Source organism: Sesamum indicum, linkage group LG16, assembly GCF_000512975.1.
Source record: "Sesamum indicum cultivar Zhongzhi No. 13 linkage group LG16, S_indicum_v1.0, whole genome shotgun sequence".
Classification (NCBI taxonomy): domain Eukaryota; kingdom Viridiplantae; phylum Streptophyta; class Magnoliopsida; order Lamiales; family Pedaliaceae; genus Sesamum; species Sesamum indicum.
This window is the reverse complement of record NC_026160.1, coordinates 3,734,720-3,755,395: the sequence shown is the minus strand read 5'-3', so window position 1 is coordinate 3,755,395 and position 20,676 is coordinate 3,734,720. Positions and strand designations below refer to the sequence as shown.

The 20,676-nt window shown below is 32.7% G+C and overlaps 1 protein-coding gene across 2 annotated transcripts; it reads right to left on the bottom strand.

Annotated features, from left to right (window-relative positions):
- On the bottom strand, positions 11,690–19,645 carry LOC105178679 (uncharacterized protein sll1770). 2 transcript variants are annotated; one of them, XM_020699426.1, is made up of 19 exons: positions 19,627–19,645; positions 19,326–19,460; positions 18,294–18,895; positions 18,043–18,186; positions 17,700–17,825; positions 17,230–17,317; positions 17,058–17,151; positions 16,570–16,663; positions 16,065–16,119; positions 15,839–15,930; positions 15,575–15,745; positions 15,107–15,163; positions 14,914–14,997; positions 14,463–14,547; positions 13,182–13,243; positions 13,022–13,093; positions 12,814–12,918; positions 11,999–12,140; positions 11,690–11,875 (listed from the first exon to the last, which is right to left on the bottom strand). In XM_020699426.1, exons 3-19 carry the CDS (start codon positions 18,879–18,881, stop codon positions 11,802–11,804), a joined length of 2,133 nt encoding a protein of 710 aa, XP_020555085.1. In that variant the 5' UTR covers positions 18,882–18,895; positions 19,326–19,460; positions 19,627–19,645; the 3' UTR covers positions 11,690–11,801. The 2 variants fall into 2 exon arrangements, with proteins under 2 accessions (XP_020555085.1, XP_011100511.1); XM_011102209.2 differs by lacking the exon at positions 19,627–19,645 and having other exon boundaries at positions 19,326–19,620.

The following is a 20,676-nucleotide window of genomic DNA, read 5'->3' as shown; positions in this document are numbered from 1 at the left end:
ACCACTTGAAGCACAAGAAAAAGGATCTAACACTTCAAGAACTAATCAGCCATATGAGAACGGAGGAAGCAAATCGTCTAAAAGATAAGGAAACTTCTCTCTTTTCTGTTTCAGTTAAAGCTAACCTTGTTGAGTCTACTGGATTTAAAAACAGGTTTCCCCAAAATAAAATAAAAGGCTTTCAAAAGAACAATCAACACAAGACGTTTAAAGGACCTGACAGCAAGATCCAAAAGCACAAAATATCGTGCTACTGCTGTGGGAAGCTAGGACACAAAGCGTATCAGTGCTACCATAGAAAGGATCAACAAAAGACAAACCAAAATCCAACCACTAAATCAACTCCACAAGTCAACTTGATAGATATAGAAAATGATGAGATCATCGCTGCGGTAGTTGTAGAAGCCAACTTGATAGAGAACAAAGAAGACTGGATACTAGACACTGGAGCATCCAGACATTTCTGCTCCAACAAAGCACTATTCCATGAACTTAGCGACGCAACGGACGGCGAGTGTGTCTTCATGGGAAACTCTACAACCGCCGGAGTCTTGGGTAAAGGAAAGATCTTCCTTAAACTTACTTCTGGCAAAACACTTGCTTTGAATGACTACTATATGTGCCTTCATTACGTAGAAATCTAGTTTCTGGTAGTTTATTGAATAAAGCTGGCTTGAAAATTGTGTTAGAATCTGATAAGGTTATAATCACTAGGAATAATGACTTTGTAGGAAAGGGATACTTATCTGGTGGTTTATTTGTTCTAAACACTGTTTCGCCTGCTATTAATAAAATTTCTTCCAGTTCTGCTTATTTGATGGAATCTGTTGATATTTGGCATGGTAGATTAGGACATGTAAACTATTCCTCTATTAAAAAGTTGAAAACTATGAATCTTATAAATATTTCTGACACAAATGGATGCTCTAAATGTGGAGTCTGTGTAGAGGCAGAATACGTAAAGAAACCTTTTAATTCCATCACATCTAGAAGTACTGAATTACTAGAATTAATTCACTCAGATCTAGCTGATTTCAGAAATACATTAAGCAAGGGTGGTAAAAAATATTATATCTCCTTCGTTGATGATTTTTCTAGATACACTAGAATTTATTTGTTAAAATCAAAAGATGAGGCTGCTAAAATGTTTTTGAAATTTAAGGCTGAAGTCGAAAATCAACTGGATAAGAAGATTAAAAGATTTAGATCTGATAGAGGTGGAGAATATAATACTAAATTCTTAAAAGAATTTTGTGAGCTTAATGGAATAATCCATGAAATGTCTGCTCCATATACACCTCAACAAAATGGCATAGTCGAACGAAAAAATAGAACTCTAAAAGAAATGATGAATGCTATGCTTTTAAGCTCAGGTATGCCTGATAATATGTGGGGGGAAGTAGTTTTATCTGCATGCTATATCCTTAATAGAGTTCCACATAAAAAATTGGATAAAACCCCTTATGAATTATGGAAAGGGTTTGCTCCTAACTTTAAACATCTTAAAGTGTGGGGTTGTCTAGCTAAAGTAGCATATCCAGAACTTAAGAAAACAAACATAGGACCTAAAATATTTGACTGTGTGTTTATTGAATATGCCCAAAATAGTACCGCATATAGATTCATGTGTTTAAATGATAACTCTCTTTGTGAATCAAGAGATGATGAATTTTTTGAACTAGTTTTTCCATTAATTAAAACATCTAGAACGGACATAGCTTCGTCAAGCAATAAATCTCTGTTAACTTCCTCTAATTCTATTGTGAATGAACCTAGAAGAAGTAAAAGACAAAAAACTGAACATAGTTTTGGACCAGACTTTTTAACTGCTTTCATAACGGAAGACCAAGGAAAGATAAATGAAGACTTTGTTTCAATGTTTTTAGTTGAAGACAATCCTAAGACATATACGGAAGCAATAACTTCCATAGATTCTAGTTTCTGGAAGGAAGCCATTAAAAATGAACTAGATTCTATAAAGTTAAATCATACTTGGGATTTAGTAGATTTGCCTATAGGAAGTAAGCCTATAAAATGGAAATGGGTATTCAAGAAAAAATTAAAACCAGATAGATCAATAGATAAATTTAAGGCACGATTAGTGGTTGTGGGTTATACGCAAAAGAAAGACATAGACTATTTTGATACATATTCACCTGTGACAAAGATTGCAACCATTAGAACTCTAGTTGCACTATCAGCTATTCTTGCCTTAATAATTCATCAAATGGATGTAAAAACAGCCTTCCTAAATGGAGACTTGGAAGAAGAAATATATATGGAACAACCAGAGGGGTTTATTATACCTAGCCAAGAAAATAAAGTTTGTAAACTTAGAAAATCACTATATGGGTTAAAACAAGCACCCAAACAATGGTATGAAAAGTTTGATCATACTTTAAAAACTAATGGATACAAAACAAATGTATCAGATACATGTGTATACTCAAAATTGTTTGGGACAGAATGTATTATTACATACCTATATGTCGATGATATGCTGATTTTTGGTAGTAACATAGAAAGAATTGATGAAACCAAAAGATTCTTAACAGCACAATTTGACATGAAAGATCTAGGAGAAGCTGATGTAATCCTAGGCATTAAAATTAGAAAAACAGAAAATGGGTTCTCTCTTAGTCAGTCTCACTACATAAAGAAAATCTTGGACAAGTTCTGTGGTCAAGATGAAATACCAGTCAAAACACCCTATGACACAAGTATATATCTCAAAAAGAACAAAAGTGATAGTGTGTCACAAGCTGAGTACGCAAAAATCATAGGGAGTGTTATGTTTCTCATGAACTACACCAGACCTGATATAGCTTATACGGTGAGTAGACTGAGTCGGTATACCCATAATCCTAATAATGAATATTGGAATGCACTACGTCGCTTGTTAAGATATCTAAAGGGGACTATAAACTTGAGTTTGCACTTTAATAAATTCCCCCCAATGTTAGAAGGATTTTGTGATGCAAATTGGGTTACCGATAATGATGAAGTAAGCTCAACTAGTGGATTCGTCTTTACTTTGGGTGGGGGAGCTATTTCTTGGAAATCTGCAAAACAAACTTGTATAGCTCGCTCTACTATGGAATCTGAATTTATAGCTCTTGAATTAGCAGGTCAAGAAGCAGAGTGGCTGAGAAACTTATTGGGAGATGTGCCCTTGTGGGGGTCAACTGTGTCAGTGTCTCTGCACTTGACTCTTAAGCTGCTATTGGAATTGCCAAGAACTATGCTTACAATGGCAAAAGGAGACATATTCGTATCAGATATGAAGTAGTGAAAGAACTTCTAAAGAATGGGATCATCTCCCTTGATTATGTGAGGTCCGAGAGGAACTTGGCAGATCCTCTCACTAAAGGACTAACCAGGAGAATTATCTTTGAGTCTTCAAGAGCAATGGGGTTAAAATCCCTTAATTGATGAAATATGGTATTAACCATATAAATCCATAGCCCTGTGTTTTGGGTGGTCCTAATAAGGACTTGATGGATAACTCTGACTCTATTCAGAAAGATAGCCTCATAGCTCAGTTGTTGAGTGGTCTATAGACTTTATGAAGCTATCTGTGTTGAGTGTGGAGGTGGGCCGCCTTCTATGAAAGAAAAATGAAAGTTCTTTCTAGGGCACTCATTGGAACCCAAGGTATAAGCGCATGGCCATTAATAGCGCTCGGAACTTTATCGCGGAACAACGAACACTAAGGAATTCATACGTGATTGTGGGGGTCTCAATTTGAACTATCGAAAGTTCAAGAGTCATATCACTCTCGTTAGCCAAATTGATTGCCTCACTTCACTACGCATTAATTCAATCGAAAGATATTAATGCTTAAGTATATCTATTCCTTCACTCAGAAATCATACTCTTCTTCTATATTAGTCATTTGTGGGGGATTATTAGGAATGACTAGTATATCCGTTGGATTAGGATTAGATAACTCCAATTGATTTTATCTACTTAGTTAATTAAGGATTGGATAAGTCCATTTGATTTTATCTACTTATACTTAGTTAATTAAGGATTGGATAAGTCCATTTGATTTTATCTACTTAGTTAATTAAGGATTGGATAAGTCCAATTGATCTTATCTACTTAGTCATGGCTCGATAAATAGGCATGAGTTCTCCTTCATTTACACACCACAAAAAACTTGAGAACTCTCCTCTTCTAGCTCATTTCTCTTCTTTCACTTCTGAGTTTTATATTTCGTTCGTTATTCCAAACTTTCTTCCACGAGCGCGCGTGTAAGAAAGTAATAGCTGTGTTAACCTTGGGGAGCGATCGGTTTATACTATCTGCACCACGGTAGTACCGAAATTTCGCTTTCAAGGCAGTGGTTTTCCACGGCACAGTCATTCAATATTCCAACACTTTCTACATGAAATGCTCTGAATATGCCCTAGATGAGAAGTAAACTCTGCAAAACAAGACGACGTTAAGATCAAGTCGGAAGGAATTCTGGCGATGGCTTTCTGACACTCAAGTCAGTCTTGAATCCAAGGTTTCTAAGAGAAAGAGCGTAAGAGTTGGAGTAGCAAAAGTTGTACTTGATGCATGAGATCCAGTATTTATAGCTATCGATCTGATCGTACGATTTCACGTGCATCCTAGATTCCAAGTATGATCAACGGTGTGCAGTGGGTCGCATATATCCATATAACAGCGATAGATGATGGCCAAAGTAGACAGAACATGCCATATTGTCAAAAGTGACTATAGCACTATCAGTATTGGACATATATCATTTTCATTAAGTACGAAAGTCTCGCAAATACCTTTACACTTAGGTGTCTTTAAGAGTAACATAGCGCCCGGATACTAGAGGTCGAGTCCGTCCAAAAAAGATCTCTTCGGAGACTAAAGGTCTCTCATCAATCTTGCAGGTCTCTAATAAAAATATCGCCATATCACCACAATTATTTTTCATCTAATCACCAGTTATGCGCTTTAAATACTTTTTTTTAATGTCTTGATCAAAAAACCTTAAGAGTAATTGAAATTTAACAATAATATGCATTTGAATAAGCGATGATAAAATTATAAATCCAAACATCACAAGTGCTTTTAAAAAATAATAATTATTATTTTATAATTGATTCTCGCATGATTATTTGATGCGAAAGTCGCGTCAAATTGAACCTAAATAGAAAATAAGATAAAAAAGAAGGGCAAATATGTCAAACCCATATTGCAATATTCATAACTCTATTAAGTATTTTTTTTATTATTTATTAAAGCTCATGGCAAAAGACAAAGTTAATGTCACAAATACCCTATTTGAGCGGTTTTCTGAAGATTGGTGATATAACAAGAAACAAAAATAGGAATTTCCCACATTGTTAGTATACTCAGTTGCAACTTTTGTTTACATTAGGCTGGCATTTATTACATTTAGGCTAAAATACAACCTGACCCCTAAACTATAGTATATTTACAAAACAATCCCCTAAATAATCGAAAAGAGAACAAATGCAAGCAACCCCTTGTGATATCGCGAATGAATAAATTATCCCATTACGCAAAAATAAATAGCGATTTACCTCCCTATATTTTTTAAAATATAATTTACCTTCCTATGTTTTTTAAAATGAAGCAATTTACCTCCCTATATAAGAAGGTAAATTGATTCATTTTAAAAAGTACAAGAAGGTAAATTGCTAAATTTTTTTCATAGGGAGATAATGTGCTCATTTTCAATATCACAGTGGGTAAATTGCTATTCATTCAATCAAAAAGTAACATTAAACTATTGAACAATTACTGATATCACATTTTTATCCTTCAACAAAATATGAATTTCCACCAACACCCTTAAAAATGAGAATTACAATACGTGATGCGAATATTTTACTCATCAAGATCAAGATTTGCAAGTTGGATTATAGAAGTTTTTTTATGGGAACTCCTCTAATCATGATTGCTCGATCCAGATATGAATAACTTACTCAACATTTATTTTCTGTCATCTGGTTAATTATTAAGAACAATTTCCTGAAATTTAGTGTAATTATACGTAAACCCTCTATAGTTTGAGAAATTATATCTAAAATTCTTGAAGTTTGCTCCCATCTAACAAATAAGTTCCTCCATTAGTCAAAATTCACTGAATTTGTTGATACTGACAGAAAAATTGAATGAAAATTTATATTTACCCTCTATTGACTTATTACTGATTAAAAACTACGACAATGTTTTGATTTAACTAAAAATCATGACAAATATTTGATTAATCCTGGTAAAAAATTAACATACTGTTGATTTGTTTTCTGAGTGTTTTGTGGAGATATATAGAGAGAGAAAAACAAAGATAATTAAGTGTGTGTTAGAGATAGTATGTATGTTTGGATTTGTTTTTAGAGATAATTTAAATAAGTATTGTATGTTTAATGTTGTGTTTTGAGAGACAAAAATTACTATTCATTATCAAATCATGTCTCTTTTACATATATTTATGTATATGTATGCGTGTATATATATGCATGAATTTATGCTAAAACAGTTAAAAGCACCCAGGTAAAGTATTTACGAATGAAGGCAAACATTGGGTATATTTTTTGACTCGTTTCGGAGATAACATGAAAATAAAAACAAACATAGTGTAAAGTTTTTCGTATTGGTTTTGTTCTGCCGTAAATTTCTTATAATTTGTAAGTTATAATCATTTATGATGTACGAAAAATCACTTTCTTTGTGGTGCAGAAAAGCCTAAAATTTATCTATTTATACTATTACAAAAGAAAATCTCTGGCCTTACCAACTTTTGAATACTCAAATTTACCCTTTAATTCATTTCTTTCGTTCAAAAAATTTACTGGGCAGAATCCCAACTTTAATATTTTTTTTAATAATCTCACATTTATATAGTTTTTTTCTTCGAACCACATCACTTTTTCTATATTTCTTTTTTTCATAAATTTTTATATTTTTAATGAACCAATAATTATAATTTATTTTTTTCTCTCTCACCTCACTTGACGTTTTTTTTTCCTCACAAACTTTTTTCTCTCTCATCCTTCCACGCAACAATTATTATTATTATTATTTTAATCTTATACTATAAATTTTTTTTATATATTTGCGAAGACCGCATGCAACGACGATTAGTATTGTAAAAAAACATTGAGGCGTTGGACCAACTTGAGCAGCCTGATTTAATACAGCAAACAAACTGTCACGAAAAGAAATTAGAGTGATTAATTTTGGGTGTACTTATAACAACAAATTAACAATGAATGGGGACATATATCTAAATATTTCACCTACCAACCTTTTTAATTAAATTATTCTTTCTTTTTATTTTCTAAAATAAAATTAATGCTTACTTTCTATTAATATTCATACCACCGCAGGTTTTTTTTTAAAATAAAAATTCGGGATGATGTTTATATTTTTCTTTATAAGTATAAAATTATTACATGAGAATATTAAATAAGAGGTAAAATTAAAAGTTTATGTAATTATTTTTAGTCGATTTCATCATTTTTGTCCAGATCCTAACAAAAATATGTCGGGTGCAAATGGTAAATTTTTAGAGTGGAGTTAGGTGTAATTTTATAATTGTTTTAAGAAAAAATATAATTTTATATTTAAAAAAAAGACATTTCTTGGGGAATGAGACTTGAAGTCTTGACTGGGACCCACTAAATGAAAGTCCTATTTTTATATTTATATAATAAATAGTTTGTTATATTTTAAAATATATTATAAATATAAAAAAATTAGATAAAACCAACACAATATTTCAAATAAATAAAAAAAATTAATTTAAAATATTATTGATACGTCAGAAAATCCAAAATAATAATATTATATATTACCGTTTGTGAGCGAAAAAAATCTTCTCTTTATATATATATATATTAGTATAGATACTCTGAAATCAAAGAAATTATAGCAAAGTTTTGTGAGGAGGCTTTTGTTGACTTTGATCATTAAGTCTAACGATGGCGGCTTCACCAAACCCTCATTTACTATTATTATTTCTCATGTTCTCATTGCATTCTTAATTATTAGTAGGTTGTAAGACTTATTACAACCAATCATTATCAATTAGTATTTAAATTTAAATATTCTCACACCCACAATGTGTGTTCTGATATTTATTGAGACATTTTATAAGGTTCGATTCTTGGTAACAATAAATTAGTTTTAACAATCATCACTGATGTGTTTCACATCGTTTATCTCATACAGAGCGGTACACGGGTTGTAGTACGATTGTGTAATTATACAACGTTTTACGTTTAATGAAATTTGGCACGAGAGTATCCGTTATAAAGGCTATGATTATCATATATGATAAAAATGTAATTTTTTATTTAATCACAATATAAAATTCCAAACATCAAAATCATTGATTTGTGGATGTTGTATATAAATTCATATGACCAACGACTATGATTTTTTAAAATATATTAGTTGCTAGATGAATATGCGCTTTTTCGTTCTCATTGTTTGTTTTTTTTGCACATATAAGTATTATTTTTTGAGCCCCTCTTAATAAATAAATGAATATTATATTTTTGTAATTTATTAGACTCGAACGTATTCAAGTCTTATGAAATTGAAAACAAGAAATATAAGGAAAGAAGGGAAGACATACGGCTAAAATGCATTTTATCCTGTGTGTGTTTTTTTATAAATGATTAAAATTTTTTAATATTTAAAACCTGGTCAAAAAATTCTTGTAATCTCAAAAACCCTGCATGAAACGCTCCGTCTATTAGAACTTAACTGAAAGTGGCTCTCACGCAAGGTGAGTGCGAAATATCCTCATAATATTCGAATTCGTTTTTTGAGTGTTTTGTTGTGTTTTGTGGAGATAGAGAGAAAAAAAAAAAAAGATAAATAAGTGTGTGTTAGAGATAGTATGTATGTTTGGATTTATTTTTGGAGATAATTTGAAATAAGTATTGTACGTTTAATGTTGTGTTTTGGGAGACAAAAATTACTATTCATTATCAAGTCATGTCTTTTTTATATATATTTATGTATGTGTGTGTGTATATATATGTATATATTTATGCTAAAACAGTTAAAAACACCCAGATAAGGTGTTTCTGCATGATAACAAATATTGGGTATGTTTTGACTCATCTCGAAAATAATTTAAAAATGAAAACAAACATAGTGCATGATTTTTTACTGCTTTTCACCTATTTTGGACATACAATTGATGATAGGGATAATTATATTCCCTTTTTCTAAAGTTTGGTGTAATTACACGTAGACTCTCTGTGGGGTTTGAGAAATTACATCTAGCATTCATTAGGTTTGCTTTCGTCTAACAAATAAGTCCCTCCGTTAGTTAAAATTCACCTAATTTGCTGATATTAACTATTTGCCCTCGTTTGACTTATTACTCACTTATAACAAGTCAAATAATTTTTTTATAACAAAATTGCCCTCATACGTCTTTACACATTAATGCATGTGAGGAGGATGTATATCTTCATCGTTATAAGAGTAGTTTAGTCCAAAAAAATATGATTGGCCTTTAATAAGTCAATTTTGAGTCAATTAAGGATAAATGTCAATTTTCATTCATATTTATTTGTTAATATCAGCAAATTCAATGCATTTTGAGTAATGAAGGGATTTGTTTGTTAGACGAGAGCAAACTTCAAGAGTGGTAGATATAACTTCTCAAACTATAGAAAATTTACGTATAATTACATCAAATTTCATAGGGGAGTGTAATTATCCCTTGATAATGATACCCCTAGTTGCTTTTATAAGTCACCCCTTTGTTTCTTTTGGTTTGAGGGTATATTTTGTGGGTTTATTTTTTTTTATCTAAAAAGGTAAATAGTTTTGTTCTTTAATAGATTTATTTAAATATCTAAATACCAAAAAATTAAAAAGTTTTAAAATCTATAATTTACATTGAAAATTTAAATTAAAACACAATATATACAAATTAATATAATAACGTTCATTTTACAAATTTAAGTATCTTTATGAATATAAATATTAGTCAAATGTAATAATTATATATTATCACTTAACTTAAATTATTATTTAGTTTAAATGTATTTAAATAAATTTATTATTACTATAAATAATATTTAAATTTATTTTTTATATATAATATAAATCAACCATTTTAGTTCAAATCAATTTTATAAAATATAAATCAATTTAGTATATTAAAAACTTAAAAATAAAAATTAAAAAAAATAAATTTGACAACAACGCCTCGCCAAGAACTCTACCCTACAATTGACCAAATTTATCATTGTCGTCTAAATCTCACCTGGGCGATCACGGCGGTCACCCAGGTAAGGGGGTGACGGCCACGTTGACAACATTGTCGTCGCCCCCTTCTGCGTTGGGTGGTGGGTGGGTGATAAGGGGAGGGGGGTCTGGTGGCAGGAAAAAAGGATAAATTTGGACCGTTAATTTTTTATAAATTCACGATTTAACAGTTGAGATACATTGATTAAATTCTACGACTTTCATGTAATAAAAAATTCAATTATTATTAAAATAAAAAATAATATATAATAGATAAAGACTTAATGGTCTTTTTAATAATAAAATTAACGTTGTTAGCTTTAATTAATGGTGAGAAGCACATGTGCTACATTTAAGAAAATATAGGAAACATCTTATTTTTTAAATACAAGAAAACTTTTAACTAAAATTTTAAAACACACATAATTTTATGCAATTTAGCCAAAGATAAATAATGAGAAAATGGAGCAATTTCATGACCAAAATTGAGGTGCATTATCAGCAGCAGTCCTTTTGGACTTGGATGGCAAATCAAGTGATCACTCATCAGTTAGCAATCCACTTTTGACTTCTGCCATAGACTTGAGAAATCATTGAAACACATCATCAGCTTTTGTCCTAAAAAAAGTCCAGTTCTTTTAGTCACATGCACTTAACCACAACAAATTTATTATCTTTTAGGGGTTAAATTCCATTACACTCTTGAATGTTTTGTTAAATTAGTAAAAAAGAAATACTCATTGTATTTTGAAAATTGACAAAAACCCTTCTTCTGTTTTCAAAATCCCAGCAAAAATATCCGATTCTATTACAAATTAATGGAAAGTGGCGTGGATGTGCTCGCGGTGGGCCAGATTGTCGATTTGAACATTTTTTGTTAATATTTTAGTCCAATTTGATCTAAAATACCCCTTATATAAGTATATAAGATACTAAAGTATTTTTGACAGAAAGGTATAATTATCTATTTTTAAAACAAGAGGGGGGAGGGGGGTTTCCCTAAGTTTTTAAAACACAGACGGGTTTTTTGCAATTTTGCCTATTTTAGGGGTACACATCATACTCTAATATCTTATTCATCCAATCCAACTTGTTTCAAATTTTGATCAGAGTTTTAAAAATTGAGTTGAAAATTTTTAATCGAGTCGAGGTCGAGTAGTTTGAATTTAATGACATAATTTTACCAATCTTTTATTAATCGAGTCCAAGTTAGATGTCAGAACTTGTAAATAAAAATAGCATTACAAATCAGACAGTTCTTGAATAGATTTTTATCAATCGATTTCAACCATTCTTTTATATATAGAGAGAGAGAGGAAAAAAATGGCCCAAATAAAAAATGAATAGGGATTTTATTCAACATTGTAAACAATCAAATAGAACTATTCAACCTCTTTTTTTCTATCCCTTTTTTGCTTTCTTTTTTTAAGAATTATACACATAAATAAATATATATATATATAGATATTTTTCTTGATTAAATCTTTTTCCATCCTTTAAGCAGGTCTAATCAATGGAACAAGGAGAAAAAACCTGTACACATGAAGCAGATATCAAATCATTTTCTCAAATTTATCAAGTCTGCTCACCCTCTGCATGGATCTGATAAACAGAGTGAAGAAAACACCTGCATTGTATTGAAAATATATGATTACTACTACTCACCACCAAGTACAATATAGACGAAAACTGATCGAATGATGGATGGATATATGAAATATGTGTTCGCGGAGACGAGGATCACACTCACCTGCAGCAACGAAAGAACCGTTTGCGATGACTTCACTGCCTTGGTTGCTGAATGTGACCCCAAGATTTAGGAGGGTACCGCCGGCAACGGTATATATGGTTGCCATCTGTAGTACTGTAGCTTTTCTTGCTGCTCTCTCCGACTGGAAATGCAGGTGTTTCAGTTTTCTTTCATGTTGAATTGATTTGAGGGTATAGTCCTTTTTATCGGACAAGGAAAACAACATACGGAAAGTGACATTGTCGATGTGATGGGGGAATGGGATTATCATAATAGTTGAAGACATAACGAATATTTTCCCTAATCAGGGTGAGGACACAGTCTGGTGGGATTCCTTAGACTACAGATAGTCTGGTGGGATTCCTAAGACTACAGATCGTATCACGGGATAAGTGAGTTTTTCATATGGATCAAGTGTGAGAAGATCAAACAGCGAGAACTAAGCTACGTTAGCAGAGGGACCTATATTGTGCAAACGTGTAAGACTCATACCTTTTTGTATTTCCACGCTCAATCTGTATAAGAAAAATCCCTAATGATAGTTAAAATTCAGCTACAAACATCACATTTATGATGAGTTTTGATATCTACACGTTCAAGTGTTTCGTATTTCATTCCATAGTTTGCTATTTACTCTCTTGACCTAGATGGTTGGTTTGAAAGTCAAGAGGGTTTCAATAAAGGACTCTTGGCTATTTTAAGCCAATCTACCTTTGCTTGGACTATGTACCAAAAAGGTAACTGACTCTCCCACCTCTTAGTGAAGTTAGACGACATTGTGATGGAAGAATGGAGAGTGTTAATAAGAACATCACCTCGAGGACTCGGACTCGGAGCTTCAAATCTCCGGATTCAAGCTGTTTCACTATGTCTTCTATCTGCTGGATCCGATAAGGCATGGAGATCGTGGACGATCTTGCCTGGACAAACAATTGAAAATAAAGCACTTTATAAGTCATTGTTCATATAACTATGAGAACATGTAATTGTTGAAAAATGAGAATAAGACGAGAATTGAAGTACATCGTCGGCTTGTTTCCTTATTTCTTGAACGAGTGTCCCAGTACGCTGCTGCTGTCTTAAGTCCAAGAGCTCCTGTACAAAAATTTGACCCATGTCGGAGTTTTAGAGAGATTGTTCATGTATTACATTGATAAGAGCAGCAGCAGAAGTAATGTAGAACCTGAGCATAAGGTGCAGCAATCTTCGGAAAGGAAAAATCCGGGTTGAGAGTATAGCCGATGCCTACAAGAGACATAACCTCTCATTTTCAAAATATCATGAAAACAATACAAGATTATTACGTAGAATTCCACGTTCGGCAAGTTATAAAAAGATCTTTTCAAAATTAGTGACAACCCCTGCAACCATGCATTATATCACAAATCCTCTTGATCATTACGTATTCAAGGGTAAATATGTGATGTAAAATATGGCTGCAAGGTGCTGCATAATTTTTCATTTCACATGCCAAGAATAACCACGATTTAGCAAAATATCGTCAGTTGACTTTGTTGCATAACTACCTCGTTTAAAAGTTTAAGTAATTATAGAAGAGAATCATTTTAATACTGAATACCTTCGGCATGCCCTCTGGTATGCATGTAGTATTCTTTTTGGTGAAGTCTAGTACATGAAATTCTTATCAGTGAGTGGATGGTAATGATATCAACCTTAGGACCTCTTATTTAGCTACTTGGTTTGACTTTGATACTGACTACGTCGACTAAAAATTTAAGCTATTCGAAAGGGGGAATCTTTTCATATTGGGATAGTTACACTTCCATCCCCTAAGGTTTGGTGTAATTACACGTAAACCTCCTGTGGTTTGAGAAATTATATTCAACACCTCTGAGATTTGCTTTCGTCTGACAATAAATCCCTCCATTAGTCAAAATTCAATGAATTTGCTGATATTAACAAAAACTGAATGAAAATTGATATTTATCCTCGATTAACTTATTACTGACTTATTGCAGGTTAAATAATTTTTTCGGACTAAACTACCTTTATAAACGTGAAGATATACCTCTTCACATGCATTAACGCGTGAAAAAGTAGGAGGGTAATTTGGTCATAAAAAAATTTATTTGATCTGTAATAAGTCAATCGGGGATATATAAATTTTTTTTTATTTGTTTTATTAATATCAACAAATTCGGTAAATTTTGACTAATGGAGGACTTATTTATCAGACGGAAGCAAATATCTGGGGTGCTAGATGTAATTTTCTAAACCACAAATATCTGGGGTGCTAGATGTAATTTTCTAAACCACAGGGGTTTACGTGTAATTATACCAAACCTCATGGAAGCGGAGAATAATTATCCCTTTAATATTTAATATCTCTAACACACCTATTAATTAATCAAATTTTGTCAACCATGAGTCTTTGACCACTCATTCTTATCTTCCTCTTCTATTTCTTTTTCATAAAAGAAAGAAAGAGTGAAATATAGATCACCTTCAAGTGTTGAAAACGCCCTCAGCACGAATGTAAAAGTGGAAGGAAAGCGGAATGGCTGATCTGTTGCTATTGCAAATAAATCCTGCAAACAACATTTCCATGCCATTTTAAATTCCAGCCTTGGCAGGACAATCAAATAAACCAGTAACTGATGGGGAGCCTTCCTATGCTCGACTGCTTTCATCAAAAACCAAATTTTATACGAAAAATTATGATAAAAACATGATGTCAGGATTGGTTGGATCGTGCTATCAATTGTAACTTTCACTTAAATAAAGGAGATTGGTGTGATTGGTGCAATTTTCTAAGCAAGAGAAGAAATGAACAGCACCAAGCAGATGTAGGCCAAGCGGCTGATCTTATTTCAAGAAGTGACTTTTTCTAAACTCTTTGGGGATTTTATATTTGAAGAAATGATTTCTGACAGACTAATTGGTTTTCTTTGTACCTCACCAATTGCTGACAAAGTTTGCTGTTGATCGGGTCTCTGGTTTAGCAAATTATCCAAGAAAAACTGCACCGATCTCCTCACCTGAAAACACAACGTTTTTTTTTAAGAATGTCTAACATAGTATTTGTTGTAACATGTCTGTTATGCATTGTTTGACAACGAAAGATGAATTTTACATCAAGCAACATACCGATGTCATGTCTCCTGTGGGCTGAAGTGCTCCAAGATCTATGAGACCTTGCATAACCTGCATGGATAGCTTCTACATTTTAGCTTCTTGCATTATGCCCTTAGTTTTTACAATGATTATGGAGCATTGTAGTAGTTGAAAATGGACATTTTCTGAGCCTAACCATTCTTACAACCGATCAAACCAGCGACGGGTTCAAAACATTGGACCAAAAGACACTTTTGAGCACTTTTTCTCTTTGGTTAAATATCACGACCATTCTTGATGCTATTATAGTAAAAAATTATGTTTTACTTAATACTTTTTCTTTTTCAGAGACACGGATATTATTCTTTATCTAATCTTCCACATGCAACGAGTGTGGTTGACTACAAGTACTAAAGAATTGATGCTCTTGTTCACCAAGGGATTCGCGGCAAGAATGCAAAAGTACCAGACAAATTTAAAATATGAAATAAGAAATTGGACCTTTTTTGCATCCTTTTCATAAACAGCATAGAAAACCTCTAAGAGTCTTTCCTTTGTAAAGCTCTTAATTTCTCCCATCATGCCGAAGTCGTAGTAAATAAGCGCTTCGTCCACATCAATAGCAAGATTTCCAGGATGAGGATCAGCATGGAAGAAACCAGTCTTTAGTATCTGAAATGGTAACAAGAGCGCAGGTAATCATGTAGGAAATCAAACGAGGAAAAAAGGGGTCATCATTTTATAAATTGACTGCAGGAAAAGCACCTGAATTAAGTAGGCTTCAATAGCACGTGACGAAATATTAGCCCGACTGTATCCCCGCGCGTCTATCATATCTAACTGGTTTATCTTAATGCCTGATTAAAATGGTGAAAATTTCAAAGTACATAAGCACTACAGTGTTGAAGAATTTTACCTTTAGGAAGAAATCAATATACATAAACAAATACACCAATGTCATCATGCAGAAAGAAGAGAAATAAAACAATACCGGGAGCATACTCCAACGTCAACACCTTTGTTGCTGTATAATCCCAGTAGACCATCTGGAATGAATAAAACAGTAATACCTTTAAAATGAAGAAAAATTCAACATTGTACATCTTAAGTAGCGTATTATAGGAAAATGACGTTTCAGCAGTATGTCCAAGGTTGCGTATTCAGGGCAAGTCTTCCACATAATGTCTTCTTGATGGTTCTTACAACTTAGAGAGAGAAAATATATGTCGAGAATTGAAAAACATCATATTCTGTTTCTCTTTTTAGTCTCAGTCTCTATAACATTTCTGCAGACCTTATTATGTTCATAATTGATATTAGTTTAAGGCTTTAAGGTCTTGGAGAACGAGAAATAATTTATTTAAGGAAATGCAACAAACAACTATATTCGAAATCTAAATATAAAATATAGCTGATGAAACATATGTTAATTATCTGAAGAATAGAACAAGCCAGAAAGGGACAGAGAGCTTCAAGTCTTTCAGGAGGAAACATACAGGTACTCGGACCCACTTTATATTTCGAAAATCCCGACGAAATCTATCAGCATTCTTTCCTTCATTCACGTAATCAATTTCCTCGTACAAGATCCTAAAATTTCCAGGATATTTAATGAGTCAGATTGAATTAACAGCAGATCAGAATTAACTCAAGACAACAAAAGAACAGGCAAATGCTTTCATTTCAAGGACGATTGCCAGCCCACAGAAACAACACTAAATATAAATTCTTTTTCACATATCTCTAAGTGCAATAGGCATTGAATAATTGGTCAAAGAGCAACTTGCTCTACGTATGCAAAGGATAATCATTGAATTGATCATGAAAAACATGACACAACACCATGTTGAATGTTGAATTTCCAGAATAGAGAGGTATTTTGATTGATATTACTATCATACGTACAGTTTTTGTTCTTTTAAAACTATAGTTACCACAATAATCATCATTATCAGTGAAAAACTTGTTCATTTATACAGCTTACTTAGCACATTCTTCATATATTCCAATCCAATCCCTTGTTGGGCCGCCGAGAGTTTCACTCCTTTGAAAGTATTCAGCGATCAGCTTTAAATTTTCTGAAGAATGGGAATGTTACAATCGGATAAACGAGACATTACACTTATAAAAATTGTCAAAGAGTAGCTAGCACTCACTAAGATCAATGTTGAAAAGTTTCTTTAGTCCTGGTCTTTGAACTTTCACGACTACTTTCTCTCCGTTGTGCAAGATAGCCCGGTGTACCTAACAAAATTCCAAAATTACAATCAGCATAGTTGGGGCATTTGAAACAAATTACAGGCATGTGAAGAAAGTAAATCTTTCCAACTTTTATATGATTGAGACATTGAAATACATATACTTTTCGGTGGATGCTTCTTTCTTGATTTCTAGATAAACTAATGACAATTTGAATCAAAAGAAGGTAGGCAAGAAGGTCCCCCAGGGCACGAAAGCCAAACAAACTTTTGCATATATGTTTGAATGCTGCAATTAGTCAATGCAGCAAAATACGTATTTCGTATTTTTTCCGTAGATGCTTCCAACGAACATAAATTCACAAGATTTATACTACTATGCTGTTTTCCCATTTCAGCAAAAAGAGGCAAAAACAAAAAGCAAACACCTGACCAAGACTAGCAGCTGCAATTGGTAAGTCTTCAAACTCCTTGTACAAAATGTGGATAGGTGCACCCAATTCATTTTCAACGAATTTCTTTGCTTTGCTTGGTGAAAAGGCAGGTACTCTATCCTGAATCATAAGCCAATTTTGTTAAAAGCAATTTGACAGACAAGATTCAACAATTTTTACAAGACAGAAGTAAAATATGTACAACAGCACAAGAACACAAGTTTTATGTGGTTCCAAGATTAACTGCTCCCAAGTTTACAGTCACTCAAGCTGTACCACAAGAATCTGTGATAGAGATATGCGAGCAACGCCATTTCTCCAAGAAAAAAATCTTAACCTGCAACTTCGCAAGCTCATCAACAAATTCTTTGGGAAACAGATCGGATCTAGTTGATGACAATTGACCAAGCTTTATAAAAGTCGGACCAAGTTGCAACACACATTCCCTTAACCATGAGGCAGTACGTCGTCTCCTCTCCCCCTGAAAACCAAGCCCATAACATAAAATTACAAGGATCCAATCTGATTAACCAGGAAATGAAAGAGGCTGCTTTAATATGTTAAAAGTCGTCAATTAACCAAGCCCACCTGCTTATCCTCGGAGAAGCCTCCAACATATGTCCACTTTGCATTGTCCAAAAAGATTCGCGCACGAAGTGAAAGAACAAAAGACCACACATCTATAGTTCTTTGTACTGAGTTATAATTTTCATTGGCCCAACTAAAACCTTCATCTGAAGGTAAAACTTTCAGGTCTTCAATAGGAGGAAGCTCTTTAGTAGTTGAAGTTTTTGAAAGGGGTGGAGTAGGATCTCTCTTAACAAGACTTCTTCCTCCATTCACATCACGTACCCCATTCACATTCTTGGGGGCTCCATTTACGTTGTCTGTTGTACTTATGGATGGAGAGATTCGTTTCTTGACCTCGGTTGCAGGTAACATTTTAGTAGCTCGTCCGTTTGTACCTACTTTTGTGGGAATTTCTGTCTGTTGCATTCTGACTCGAAACCTATAGAATTTCCTAGCTTTAGCCAGATTGTACAAATCTTTGTCAAAATCTGCATAACTATTGTGCGATAACAAGCCTGAAAAACTCAGATCATCTTGCACCCTTCCACGATATGCTAATTCTCCAATGCTACAACAGCAGCTATATGAAGCCAGTATCGCCGCCATTCAAGGTGTTAAACCTGAAGAAGAGCATATAATGACATTGGATATTTGAACAATTCACAACTTCTTAACAGTAAAATCATCAGAAACCAGGTTGTAGTAAAAACTTCTGAACGAAAAATCCGTAAAACAGCAAATGGCTGCAAAGAGAAACGTTATCAACACAGATCTTCTTATCCAACTATCCATTTCCAAGAACTTATAGCACAGACAATTTCACTCTGATATACTTTTAACAACACAGAAAATGTAAGTTCAGTGCAAAGACAAATCCACCCAAAAGAATCACCAGCAACTTCTAACCAAACAAGAACAATACAAACTACAAATCATCGAGCAAAATATCAAACAACATGAATGCAGTCGGGTTTAACGTAGGATCATAGCAGACGCAGAAGCCATAATTCTACTCAAAGCCCTCAATAAAACCAACTTATGGGAACTAACCTTTCAGTTGAAAATCAGGAGAGCCAGAATCAGAAGCACTTATGATTCACTCAGAACTCAAATCCCTTGAAACTGAGCCCCGAAACTTAAAGGGCAGCAAGAAATGAACACAAAGAAAAACGGGCCTCCCACGTTCTTGCAATTTGTACCACGTTTGACAACCAAAACCAAGAATTAGTTAGATATTATGAAGTGAAAGCAAGAAACAGACAAGCTAAATTTCGTGTGAAGCTGAACTACTTATTTTTTCATTTTTAGACGAAAAAGAAACTGGAAATGGCTTTCTTGAACAGCAACCAACCACCACAATGTGGGAATCATCACTTGGCTTTGTCGTTGCCTTGCTTGGTACACTCCCATTGGTCTCAGTTCCTTCTGACGTGTTGCATTCTTCTCCTCTCAGTCTCATCACTCTCATGTACTTCAATTACACAAATTTCGACAGTTACGTCGCATGATATTTTCTCATGGAATGCGTGTAAACCTCGTTTACAAGTTTCGTAATTTTACAATAAGTTTTTGTATAATAATAAGAATATATTATAATTAATTAGATTTGGTTTATTGAGAAATTCAGTTGAATCTGAACTAATTATAAAAATGCAAGATGTTTATTGTATGAATGATATACAATTGAGAGAAATTGATTAATTATATAGCAATTGTGATACACTTGCTTTGTGATTGTTTTGGTTCGATCGAACTTGAGGTTAGAAAAATTTTTTTGGTTTATGTTGTTATTGCTGCAAAAATAATATTTTTTTAATTTATAAAAATGATAATTTTATTTTTTTTATTGTCAGAACTATCAAATAAAATATACTTCTGTTTAAAAAATTTAGTCGTCGCCACACATGATCCTACGATCATATGAAACAGATTTAGTGGGTAATGAAAATTAAAAAAATTGGTAAGAAAAGAAAAAAAAACAGAGAGAGAGAAAATAAATTGTACATAGTCGGGTGAAAGAGAAACATGAAATGTAACTGTGACATTATAAAAAAATGTTAAAATTACTATTCTGTACATATTTTTGAGAAGGAATGAATTAAATGATAAATTTGAGTATTCAAAATTTAATGCGACATAAATTTTTTTTTTATAATAATATAGATATAGATGATAGTTATATTTTTCATTGATTTAGAATTATAGTAATGACATATTAAAGTATTATGAAAAAAGAATATTTTTTTATTATATTAGTTTAAAAAATGGATGATTGAAAGGTTTTATGTATTAAAAAATAATAATTAAGATGAGAATGATAGTAAAATATTTTACAAATAGGCTTTAATTTTCAAAAACTTAAAACTGAAAATGAACTGATTGTAAATGTAGATCTTAATTT